A 13,611-nucleotide genomic window follows, 5' to 3' on the forward strand; every position below is an offset into this window, starting at 1 on the left:
GGTCTGAATCGATCAATAGCTTGATACAGCTCCCATATAAACCGATCTCCCGATTTTACAGTTTGCGCTCCTATATGCCAAAATTCGTATCTAATTTGGCTGGAATTTTGCACTATGACTTCTAAGATGATCTTCAACATCCAAATCAAGTTTGACTCCAAATCGGCCATACCTTATATATCTCCAATAGCATAGCAGTTTTTATCCATTATCCTTTGTTTGCCTATACAGATATACCAGGCAAAGAACTTGACAAATGCGATCTATGGCAGAGGGTATATTAAATTGTTAATTGAAACTTTTGCCACCACCCCTCTAACTAGACAGCGCAAAATATGCAAATTTTTATATTGCAAGCATCTTCCGAAGCTATTTCACACATTTTACACTTGAACTCAAAGATTGGAATGTGCTAAGCCAAGGATTTTTAAATAGTTCTTCAAATTGCTCTCATCATCCTCATCCGGCTTTCTGCAAGGATTCCAAGGTGACAAGAACAATAAACAACCCTGCACAGTAGCAAAAAATTATGCAAGAAAGCTTTTGAGTGATAAGCATGGAAGAGAAGAGAAATTGCAGGAAATTGGATGTGCATTATGAAATTATGATGGATAAACATGAAATTAACTTTCTTGGGAATTTTCCAATTCAAAAGTATTCTTTGCATCCATAATGAAGCGCTGTGTAATGTAAATTTCATATAAGTGATTATTAACTTATGATGAGGATGAGGATGACGATGACGATTATGAAGAGTGATTACATATGAACAACGCTAATTGGGTGCTACATATTAATGGTTATTTTGTAAAATTGCACTTTGCTTTCCTAGGGGTTAGATGATGCCATAAAAATTAATATTATTCAAATTTGAAAATTTCCGAGGGATACAAATTGCATGTGTGAAATTAGATTAACAGTGAGATATTAGCAACTGAGAGCGTAAAGAAATTTTCAGTGCAATTTTCCCTAAAGACAAAATTTCAGTGAAATTTTCTCTAAAGAGAAAATTTGAGTGAAAATTTCTCTAAAGAGAAAATTTGAGTGAAATTTTCTCTAAAGACAAAATTTCAGTGAAATTTTCTCTAAAGACAAACTTTCAGTGAAATTTTCTCCAAAGACAAAATTTTAGTGAAATTTTCTCTAAAGCCAAAAATTTCCATGAAATTTTCTCTAAAGACAAAATTTCCATGAAATTTTCTCTAAAGACAAAATTTCCATGAAATTTTCTTTAAAGCCAAAAATTTCAGTGAAATTTTCTTTAAAGCCAAAAATTTCAGTGAAATTTTTTTTTTAACCAAAAATTTCAATGAAATTTTCTTTAAAGCCAAAATTTTCAGTGAAATTTTCTTTAAAGACAAAATTTCAGTGAAATTTTATCTAAAGACAAAATTTGTGAAATTTTCTCTAAAGCCCAGAATTTCGGTGAAATTTTCTCTAAAGACAAAATTTCAGTGAAATTTTCTCTAAAGCCAAAAATTTCAGTGAAATTTTTTTAACCAAAAATTTCAGTGAAATTTTCTCTAAAGACAAAATTTCAGTGAAATTTTCTTTAAAGCCAAAAATTTCAGTGAAATTTTATTTTAACCAAAAATTTCAGTGAAATTTTCTTTAAAGCCAAAAATTTCAGTGAAATTTTCTTTAAAGACAAAATTTCAGTGAAATTTTCTTTAAAGACAAATTTTCAGTGAAATTTTCTCTAAAGACAAAATTTCAGTGAAATTTTCTCTAAAGTCAAAATTTCAGTGAAATTTTCTCTAAAGACAAAATTTCAGTGAAATTTTCTCTAAAGACAAAATTTCAGTGAAATTTTCTCTAAAGACAAAATTTCAGTGAAATTTTCTCTAAAGACAAAATTTCAGTGAAATTTTCTCTATAGAAAAAATTTCAGTGAAATTTTCTCTAAAGCCAAAAATTTCAGTGAAATTTTCTCTAAAGACAAAATTTCAGTGAAATTTTCTCTAAAGACAAACTTTCAGTGAAATTTTCTCCAAAGACAAAATTTCAGTGAAATTTTCTCTAAAGACAAAATTTCAGTGAAATTTTCTCTAAAGACGAAATTTCAGTGAAATTTTCTCTAAAGACAAAATTTCAGTGAAATTTTCTCTAAAGACAAAATTTCAGTGAAATTTTCTCTAAAGACAAAATTTCAGTGAAATTTTCTCTAAAGACAAAATTTGTGAAATTTTCTTTAAAGCCAAAAATTTCAGTGAAATTTTCTTCAAAGCCAAAAATTTCAGTGAAATTTTCTCTAAAGACAAAATTTCAGTGAAATTTTCTCTAAAGCCAAAAATTTCGGTGAAATTTTCTCTAAAGACAAAATTTCAGTGAAATTTTCTCTAAAGACAAAATTTCAGTGAAATTTTCTCTAAAGTCAAAATTTCAGTGAAATTTTCTCTAAAGCCAAAAATTTCGGTGAAATTTTCTCTAAAGCCAAAAATTTCGGTGAAATTTTCTCTAAAGACAAAATTTCAGTGAAATTTTCTCTAAAGACAAAAATTTCAGTGAAATTTTCTCTAAAGACAAAAGTTCAGTGAAATTTTCTCTAAATACAAAAGTTCAGTGAAATTTTCTCTAAAGACAAAATTTCAGTGAAATTTTCTCTTTAGAGAAAATTTCTTTAAAGCCAAAAATTTCAGTGAAATTTTTTTTTTAACCAAAAATTTCAGTTAAATTTTCTCTAAAGCCAAAAATTTCAGTGAAATTTTCTTTAAAAACAAAATTTCAGTGAAATTTTCTCTAAAGACAAAAATTTCAGTGAAATTTTCGTTAAAGCCAAAAATTTCAGTGAAATTTTCTCTAAAGACAAAATTTCAGTGAAATTTTCTCTAAAGACAAAATTTCAGTGAAATTTTCTTTAAAGACAAAATTTCAGTGAAATTTTCTCTAAAGACAAAATTTCAGTAAAATTTTCTCTAAAGACAAAATTTCAGTGAAATTTTCTCTAAAGACAAAATTTCAGTGAAATTTTCTCTAAAGACAAAATTTCAGTGAAATTTTCTCTAAAGACAAAATTTCGGTGAAATTTTTTCTAAAGACAAAATTTCAGTGAAATTTTCTTTAAAGCCAAAAATTTCAGTAAAATTTTCTTTAAAGCCAAAAATATCAGTGAAATTTTTTTTAAGCCAAAAATTTCAGTGAAATTTTCTCTAAAGACAAAATTTCAGTGAAATTTGATAAACACGGGCATTCAGACAAATCTACGGACAGGTAGACAAAATAAGGGACAAACATTCGTACGGACGGACGGACATGGCTTGATGGACTTAAATATTCAAGGTGCTGCAAACGGAATGGCTAGATTTGTATACCCTCATCTGTTGGAGGCCACCGTAGCGCAGAGGTTACATTGTCCGCCTATGACGCTAAACGCCTGGGTTCACATTCTGGCAGGAACATCAGAAAAAATTTCATCGGTTGCTATCCCCTCCTAATGCTGGAATCATTTGTGAGGACTAACAAATTAAATTTGTTTGCAGTGACCAGAGTAGAGAAAGACGTATTCAGTGTCACAATCTGTTTTATTGAGGTTTGAAATAGAATGAGGTAAGGAGTGACAATGGCTGCGGAATTTGCCTGTGGGTTCAGCGCAAGTGCTTAAGGTACGGAAGCGCAAACGTGGCCTGGTACGGCACTTCGTCTTGCGGGCGGCGAGGATTCCCTAGGAGGTCCCCTTATGCAAATGTGACCTGCTACGGCATTCCGTTCGGTCGGGCGGCGATGAAAACGTCGGACTCGTTGGTCCCTTAGGGAACTGATGGCTTGCAGACGTGACCTGGTACGGCAGATCCTCGCTGACAGAAGTGACCTGGTACGGCACTTCGTCCGGTCGGGTGGCGATGAAAACGTCGGTCTTATTGGACCCTGATGGATGGCAGACGTGACCTGTTACGGCACGTCGTCTGGTTGGGGTGGCTGACGGCTTAATTGGTGACACCGTAAGCGATGGCTTGTGCGACGTGGTGTAGGTGTCAAGGGCGTCAAGTCAGTGAGGTCAGTAACGGGGAATCGGTCACGTCTGTGTTTAGGCTAAGTCTAGAGGTTTCTTCTAGAGTACCGCGAACGATAGTAGCAATTGATAGGAGGCTTACAGGTACGTCACCACGTAAAAGGGCTCGGAGACATGAGCTGAATCAAGGTTTACGTTGCTTGCGGGTACGTCATTACGTAAGAAGGCACAGAGATACGACAACAATCAAAGTTTACATTGTTTACGAGTACAACACCACGTAAGAAGAGTCGAAGACCAGAAGTAACTAAGGGTTAGGTTCTTTGCGGCTACGACATTACGTAAGATGGCTCGGAAATACGGTTAGAATAAGCACGTTATTGGGTAACACTTAGTCCAAAGTTGACACTGTCTCTGTCCACTTGGTTCATTGGTTGGTTATACTCACTTGCTTTCGGGGGGCTTGCTGTGGTTTACCTTCTGACCGACTCATTTGCTGCTCCTTGACCGACTGATCCCGTTTCAACGACTTTTATATCCAAAAAATTCACCGCGGCAGCAACTCCAACCCGCTCTATTGGAATAGCCTTGTTTAAAATTTCAGTGAAATTGGATAAAAAATAATGCTTATCGATCTCCCGATCGATCTATATGACAGCTATATCGAATTATAGTCCTATCTGAACCATATTTAGGTCAGATGTTGATAGGCTTAAAATAACCCACAGTTTAAAATTTCAGCGAAATCGGTTAAAAATAAAGATGTTATGGACTTCAGACCCTTACTCGGGAGATCGGTTTATACGGCAGCTATATCTAATTATAGTCCGATCTGAACCATATTTGGGTCCTATGTTGGGAGACGTAAAACTACCCACCGTTTCAAATTTCAGCGAAATCGGTTAAAAATTAATGCTTTTATGGGCATCAGACTTTTAAACATTTAAACATAATCGGGAGATCGGTCTATATGGCAGCTATATTTGGGTCAGATGTCGGTAGGCCTTAAATACCCCACTGTTTCCAATTTCATCGAAATCGGGTAATAAATAAAGCTTTTACGGGCTTCAGACCCCTTATCGGGAGATCTGTCTATATAGCAGGTATATCCAAATATGGTCCGATATGGCCCGTTCAAGAACTTACCCAATTTTTGAAGGCAGTAGAATGATTACAACAGAGAGAATTTTACGACAATCCAAAATAGGTATACTTTGTAGGGTCGGAAATTGATATTTCGCAAATGGAATGACTCTAATGAATATGCCCCCTATCCTACGGTGGTGGGTATAAAAAAAATATAAAGAGGTTCAACGGTGTGGGCGGAAATAAGCGCAATGACTTCCGGACCTCACAGTACATTTGTCTGTTTGCCCGTCTCCTTGAACGTCCGTCTCTTTATCCTTCCGTCGGTCTATTTGTATGTCCGTCTGTCCTTCTCTTTCCACCATAGAATGGGGGGTATATGCTAACTTTCGAAGGAATAAAACTAGGCGCTTGAATTTTGCACATACTTTTTACATACTTCCTATTATTGTAGGTTGGTTGGCTATATCGGCCCATGTGTTGCCATATAAACCGACCCTAGATATTGACTTCTTGAGCTTATAGAGGACTCAATTCTTATCCGATTTGTCTGAAATTTCGCATGAGGTGTTTTGTTATGACTTCCAACGACTGTGCTAAGTATGGTCACAATCGGTTCATAACCTGATATAGCTCCCATATAAACCGATCTCCCGATAATACTTCCCCTCTAGATGGCGTAATTCTTCTTATTTGATTTGGCTGAAATTTTGCACCAAGTGTTTTATTTAGACTTCCAACAATTGTGCTGAGTATGGTCAAAATCGGTTCATAACCTGATATAACTCCCATATAAACTGTTCTCGGATCTTGACTTTTTAAGCCGCTAGAGCGCGCAGTTATTATCCGATTTGTTTGAAATTTTGCCCCAAGTGTTTTATTTTGACTTTCAATAGCTGTGCTGGTTATGGCCAAAATCGGTTTATAACCTGATATAGCTCCCATATAAACCGATCTCCCGATAATACTTCCCCTCTAGATGGCGTAATTTTTATCTGATTTGTCTGAAATTTTGCACCAAGTGTTTTATTTAGACTTCCAACAATTGTGCTGAGTATGGTCAAAATCGGTTCATAACCTGATATAGCTACCATATAAACTGGTCTTGGATCTTGACTTTTTAAGCCGCTAGAGGGCGCAGTTATTATGCGATTTGGTTGAAATTTTGCATGGGGTGTTTTATGATGAATTTCAACAACTGTACTGAGTATGGTCAAAATTGGTTCATAACCTATTATAGCTCCCAAGTAAACTGATCTCTTATCTTGACTTTTTGAGCCGCTAGAGGGCGCAGTTATTGTCCGATTTGTCTGAAATTTTGCACGACGTTTTTGTTTTGACTTTCAACAACTGTGCCAAGTATGGTCCAAATTGGATTATTACCTGATATAGCTGCCATATAAACCGATCTCCCGATTATATTTCTTGAGTCCCGAGAGGGCGCAATTCCTATCCGATTTGTCTGAAATTTAGCATGAGGTGTTTTATAACGACTTTCAACAACTGTGCTGATTATGAGCAAAATCGGTTCATAGCCTGCTATAACCCTCATATAAAATTATCTCGGATCTGGAACTTTTTAACCGCTAGAGGGCACCTTTCTTACCGAATTTGGCTGAAATTTTCCACGACGTATTTTGTTTCGACTTCCCTCAACTAGGCCAAGTATGGTCCAAATTGGATTATTACCTGATATAGCTGCCATGTAAACCGATCTCCCGATTATGCTTCTTGAGCCTCTAGAGGGCGCATGTCTCATTCGAGGATCCAAATCTTATGTGAAATTCTAGGTTGAAATTTTGCACAATGGCTTCTACTTTGGTCTCCAAGAGCCGCCAAACCAAGTATGACTTCAATCGTACATTTTGCACCGATTCTTCTAATCGAAATGGGTCGTTGGGGATATCCCTATTTAACTTTTTGAACTTCTACAGGAAGCAATTTTTTCGCGATGCTGCACAAAGACTTCTATAATGACTTCCAATGTTCGTGTCAGTATGATGCGTGTAGGTCCATAACCTGATGTGGCTCTCCCTATTGTACTTCCTCTTAAGCCCCTGGAGAAACCCATTCTTATGAAAATTTGGCTTAAAATGTTGGCAATTTTGGTTTGTTGTGACATGCAACTTTTGAATCATGAATGATTTAAATCAAGCCAAAATCTTAGTTCCCCTTAAAACCGATTTCACGATTTTGCTTATTGAGCCTCTTGAAGGCTCCTTCTTACTCCCCTTAGTCTACTTTGAAGATAAGACATTAAAATGAGGCTGATTGGCATCATTAATTTGCCACTAGACTCTAATTTCACCAAAAGTCTGTTTAGCCTAAGCCTTTTGGCCTTCAATGTAATTTTCTATTTTTCTACAACAACCACCACTTGTTGGCTATCTGTTTGAAATTCAACCGTCTGCCTTAAAAGTTTTTATTACAATTTTAATTGCAAAATGTCAACATTTCACTAGAAATTCTTAATGAACAACGTTATACAAACATCAGTCTCCAAAAAAAAAAATCCCTTAAAATGTGACCTCTATAATCTCATCGACTTAAGCTTCAATTGAAATCCTATAATTTTATATGTCTGTCTGTCGGTCTGTCTGTCTGGCCCCAGGGCCAGGGGAGTTTGAAAAATAGCGACTGCATGTCTGGAAATTTGTTATTTGTATAATTTCCATTGCAACAATTCGTGGCATTGAAGTGGTGGTGTTGAGTTACAAGGCTCTGAGCCCATGGTCAGTGGCAAAATGGCCAAAATTTTACAACGTTGCGGGGGAGGTTGGAAAATTAAATTGAAATTTTGCCAAGTTTGTTAAATTTTTGCTGTTACCAAAAGGTTTGTTAGGTTCTCTGTTTCTCTAGAAAAAAAAAATATACTAACCTCTACTTTGTCCACCTTTAGGTCTGTCTCGCAGGACTTTCCTTAAAAAATCCTTGAACATTTGCTTTTTTAACATTGATCTCGGTTTTGTTTTCGTTTTGTTTTCTTTTTCCTTTAATCCCCTTTAATGTACAAATTTTCTCTTTTTTACTTTACTTTTTGGCCATATGTTGAAATAGCAGCAGCAACAAAACCTTGAAGTTGAAGGACATGCCTCAAATGAGCAACAGCTGCTGCAGACCAAAGCCAACACCAATCAACAGCAGCAGCCGCAGCAGCAGCATCATTATCATTCGCCCTCAGAAGTTCTAAGCCTAGAACATGGCAGCAACACCAACACCAATTTGCATGTAAATGAAGCAAAACAAGAGCAACAAATGGCTGCCACAAATGAAAACGAAGCCAACAGGGCCTCCACCAGGTCCACAACGGCCGTCAAGCTAGGTGAACAACAGCAACAACAACAACAACATTCCAGTCCCAATAATAAATTCAAACAGTCAAACAGCTCCAATGCCTCCACTCCCAATAGTCCCAGTGCCAAGGCTATAACACAGGAAAAGGATATGATTACGTTAGGCCCACCAAACGAGAAAGACGAATGGGCAACTGATGCTAAATTTCCATCGTTGTCAACGGCCCTGACAACGAGTTCAAAACTCAAGGTTAGCAAACACCAACACAATTATGGCGGTGGCGGCGGTGAGAGGAAAAATCAGGAAATCCAAATGCAGGAGGAGGATAAGCAAGAGCCAAATACTGGGCTGCCAGACAACAGTGGCGACAAACGCAAGGACAAAGAAGAGCGCCGCAAACAGCACCACAAACATGAGGCCCAACAAACACAGACAACATCATCCTCTCATCATAGTGGCGAACGCAGCGAAGAGAGGCGAGAGCGACGCAACAGCCTCAAAAGACATGAGGAGGGGGGTAGTCAAAAGACCTCTGGCAAAAAGCATCATCGCCAGCAAAGGCGTTCGCCCAGTGGGGGTGGTGGTGTTGGTGGTGTTGCTGGCTCAGGGGGCTCACAAACAGCCCAGCAACATAAAACTCCCTCGCCGGTCACTCTATCCAATCTGAGTTGTGATACATGCTGCCAGCTGGAGTGGGAACAGCAGCAGCAACATGTTGGCAAAAACAAAGATTACTTTGCGGCAGCAGCAGCAGCAGCCGCAGTCGCTGTCGCCTCACCATCATCGTCGGCGACCACATTGACGGCAACGTCGTCGGCACCCATTACCAGCCTCAAGCCGCCCACTTTACACATTGGCCTGGCTGGCCAGCCGCCAGCACGTGTTAGCAAACGTAAAACCAGCAACAGTAGTAGTAGTAACAGCAAAGAAAGAGCGACCAAAACAAAAGCCGAAATAAAAACAAAAATCATTTACAGCAACGAGACAACGGTTACGGAGAGCAACAACATGACCACCACCACCATAACAACGACCACCACGCGTGAGAAGGGAGCTGGTTCGAATAAGACAACAACAACAACGACCAAGGAGGCCATTATACGAAAAGAGGGAACCTGCTCAGATGAAATGAAATCCACAAATGTTGGCGGCGAGAGTCTCAAGGAACGTACAACGCACAAAGAGGAACGCCGAAAAGTTGCCAAGGAAAAGAAACACAAACATGAGGCCAAAGAAGAAGCCGAGCAAGCAGAGGCAGAGAATATTTACAAAGCCTATCGCCAAGATAAGCAATGCCAGGAAATTGAGGAAAATTTGGATATTTTGCAAGAAATCAAAGAGATTTCTCAGGCCATTACAGCTTTGCAGCATGAGGCCGAAACCAATGAGTCTGAAGTGGATAATCAACAAGTTGAGGAGAATGTGGGCACAAAGAAAAATGTTGGCGCAACACACAAAGTGGATGCTGTTGAAACACAGCAACATGGGGATGCTGCAGTAAATGATGCTGACCATTGCAGTCGGCGACCTAGTAAAGAGAACATTGACTATGAAAGTAAAGCCACTGAAGAGGCTGAGGCAGAGGCAGAAGCAGAGACTGAGACTTCCACATTAACTCCAACATCAATGTCGACTGCAGCTGCTGCTGCTGCCCAGCAAGCAGAGCAAGGCCTCACCAACGAGGGCTTAGATGATAATGATGTTGTTGCCTGTGGCCCAGCTGAAGCTGTTGCTGACACTGCTGTTGTTGCGTCAGCGTCTACAATGGCGGCGACCACCACCAATACTGCCAATGCCAACACTACCAACATCAGTTGTAATTCGGAGTTTGCAGGTGTCACAACACTCACGCAACAAAACAGGTACGCGTTTCTTGTGATTCAAAACTTAAAGTTTTCTTTTTGTGTGTATTTTTCTTTTGCAAAACATCAAAATTATAAGAAGAAGAAAACAAAAAAATAATTGTGGGCTCGACCCAAGCTATACTCGATGCAATAATGAGCAAAGCCCAAAGGCAACTTGTTGTGCATAGATTTTGAATAAAAAACAAATTTTTTTTCTCAAAGAATAACCAAAAAATTGGAAATCGAAACATAAAAGTTTTTAGAAATTTTTGCAAAAGTGATATAAGATAATTTAAAAAAAAAGTGTTTAGAAAATTGAAAAATACAAAATTTAGAAAAATTATTAAAAAAGAATAGAGAAAAAGTGCCATAAAAAAATTATTGTGGAAAAATTTCTTACCCCCTCTTAAGCTGCAGTATACCAAGCGAGTTATTTACAAAAACTATACAAAAAAATATCAAAAAAAAAAAAAATGTTTTTTTAAAGCAATATTTCATATTTTCTATGTGAAAAATTAAATTTTTGCTTAAAAATATTAAAAAAAAAAAATTATAGAAAAAAATAAAACTAAAATCTAAAAAAAAATATAAAATTATATAAAGAAAAACCACACACATCTACAACACATACATATCTATTGGTGTAAAAAAAAAACAACATAAAAGGTGATTTAAGGTGATTTTATAACAATAAAACAATTTTGTATAAAAAGGGATAACATTTGGTGAAAAATAAGTAGTCAGAGTAGTTAGTATGTGTTTTAGTAAAAAAAATTTAAAAAAATGTTCCATTGTGAAAAAGCAGTTTTTGAAGTTGCTTGCGAAATAATAACACAATTTGTAATCCTTTCGAAAGAAAAAACCACTTTGGATATGTAAGCTGAGTCGTTGAATTTAAAATTTGCTAAAACTAAATCTGAGCCGATTTCTATGAAATTCACCACAAACAACGAGACTCATGAGGGAACCCCTCGTGCAAAATTTCGTGAAAATCGGTTTACAAATGACGATATAATTGCAATTTTAGTGAAAATCGGACGAACATATTTGTGGGAGTTATATCCAAATCTGAGCCGATTTCTATGAAATTTATCAAATTCAACGAGACTCATAAGGGAATCCCTCTTGCTAAATTTCGTGAGAATCGGTGAAGAAATGACGATATAATTGCAAATTTAGTCCAAATCGGACGAACATATATGTGGGAGCTATATCTAAATCTGAGCCGATTTCTATGAAATTCAACAAAAATAACGAGACTCATAAGGGAATCTCTTGAGCCAAATTTCGTGAGAATCGGCTTACAAATGACGGTATAATTGCAATTTTAGTCCAAATCGGGCGAACATATATATGGGAGCTATATCCAAATCTAAGCCGATTTCTATGAAATTTATCAAAATCAACGAGACTCATAAGGGAACCTCTCGAGCGAAATTTCGTGGGAATTGGTTTACAAATGAGGATATAAATGCAATTTTAGTCCAAATCGGGCGAACATATATATGGGAGCTATATCTAAATCCGAGCCGATTTCTTTGAAATTTACCGATAATATCGAGACTGATAAGGGAATCCCTCGTGCAAAATTTCATGAGATTCAGTTTACAAATGACGATATAATTGCAAGTTTAGTCCGAATCGGACGACTATATATAAGGGAGTTATATCTAAATCTGAGCCGATTTCTATGAAATTCACCAATAATGTCAAGACGTATAAAAGAATCACTTGTGCAAAATTTCGTGAGAATCGCTGTACAAATGACGACATAACTGCAATTTTAGTCAAAATCGGACTAACATATATATGGGAGCTATATCTAAATCTGAGCCGATTTCTATGAAATTCACCATAAATAACGAGACTCGTAAGAGAATCACTAGTGCAAAATTTCATGAGAATCGGTTCACAAATGACGATATAATTGCAGTTTAAGTCCAAATCGGACGAACATATATATGGGAGCTATATCCAAATCTGAGGCGATTTTTATGAAATTCACCAATAATGTCAAGACATATAAAAGAATCACTGGTGCCAAATTACGGGAGAATCGGTTTACATACGACGAGATAATTGCAATTTTAGTCCAAATCGGATGAACATATATATGGGAGCTATATCCAAATCTGAACCGATTTTTTTTTCCAATTTCAATAGACTTCGTCTCTAGGGTCAAGAAAATGCTTGTGCCCAATTTGAAGACGAAGGGATGAAAATTGCGATCTGTACTTTGTACACAAATTAACATGGACTGACGGACAGACAGACAGACGGACATAGCTAAATCGAATCGTGAAGCAATTCTGAGTCGATCGGTATTCTTATCAATGGGTATATCTCTCTTCCTTCTAGATGTTACAAACAAATTCCCTACTTTACTGTACCACTACTGTGGTACAGGGTATAACAACTATGCGTTAAGAGTTCTGGTGGTTACTGGTTTGAATGGTTAGTAAAAAATTAAAAAAAAAAAATTTTCTCTATAAATGTTGCTAAAACTTTTAGACGACCTATGAAAACCCTAGAGAACTCAATTGTACCGATTGTTGAAAAATAAAACAAGTAAAAAGGCGCTAAGTTTGTCCGGGCCGAACTTTGGATACCCACCATCTCGAGCATATATGTAAACCACCATTCCTCAAAATCTGGTGAAAATGCATACCTTAAGCCCCATAGCTGCTATATCGAAATATGTTCGGATTTGAACCAATTAGGAATAACTTCAAGTCATTGTTCAATTGTGCACAACAAAATATTTGTCTAGTAGCTATATCTAAAAATAAACCGATTTGAACCATATACGACAGGGATGTCGAAAAGCCTATCATAGGTCACTGTGTCAAATTTCTGTGAAATCGGATTATAAATGCGCCTTTAATGGGGTCAAAACTTTAAATCCAGATATCGGTCTATATGGCAGCTATATCCAAATCTGGACCGAATTGGGCCCAAGTCGAAGAAAAATGTCAAAGAGCCTAACACAACTCACTGTGCCAAATTTTGGCGAACTCGGACAGTAAGTGAGCCTTTTATGGCCTCAAACCTTAAATCGAGAGATCGGCCTATATGGCAGCTATATCCAAATCAGGACCGATCTGTTCCATTTTTCAGAAGTATGTCGATGGACCCAATTTGACTCACTGTCCCAAATTTCGGCGACATCGGACAGTAAGTGAGCCTTTTATGGCCCAAAATCTTAAATCGAGAGATCGGCCTATATGGCAGCTATATGCAAATCTGGACCGATCTGAGCCAAATTGAAGAAGAATGTCGAAGGGCTCAACACAACTCACTGTCCCAAATTTCGGAGACATCGGACAGTAAGTGAGCCTTTTATGGCCCCAAAACCTAAAACCGAGAGTTCGGTCTATATGGCAGCTATATTGAAATCTGGACTGATCTGGGCCAAATTGGAGAAGGATGTCGAAAAGC

General features: G+C 37.2%; 2 protein-coding genes across 2 annotated transcripts in view; both read left to right on the forward strand.

The window, feature by feature from the left end:
* The window catches only part of LOC106092331 (filaggrin), a 199,333-nt gene extending 190,046 nt beyond the window's left edge, over positions 1 to 9,287 (forward strand). The window contains exons 5-6 of the mRNA XM_059368991.1: positions 8,093 to 9,211; positions 9,279 to 9,287. Coding sequence (XP_059224974.1) covers positions 8,093 to 9,211; positions 9,279 to 9,287 — 1,128 coding nt within the window. The remainder of the gene's footprint in view (positions 1 to 8,092; positions 9,212 to 9,278) is intronic.
* The window catches only part of LOC106092389 (serine-rich adhesin for platelets), an 829,314-nt gene continuing 824,782 nt past the window's right edge, over positions 9,080 to 13,611 (forward strand). The window contains exon 1 of the mRNA XM_059360349.1: positions 9,080 to 10,191. Coding sequence (XP_059216332.1) covers positions 9,338 to 10,191 — 854 coding nt within the window. The 5' untranslated portion in view covers positions 9,080 to 9,337. The remainder of the gene's footprint in view (positions 10,192 to 13,611) is intronic.

This window comes from Stomoxys calcitrans, chromosome 1 (assembly GCF_963082655.1).
Source record: "Stomoxys calcitrans chromosome 1, idStoCalc2.1, whole genome shotgun sequence".
In the NCBI taxonomy this organism is placed as follows: domain Eukaryota; kingdom Metazoa; phylum Arthropoda; class Insecta; order Diptera; family Muscidae; genus Stomoxys; species Stomoxys calcitrans.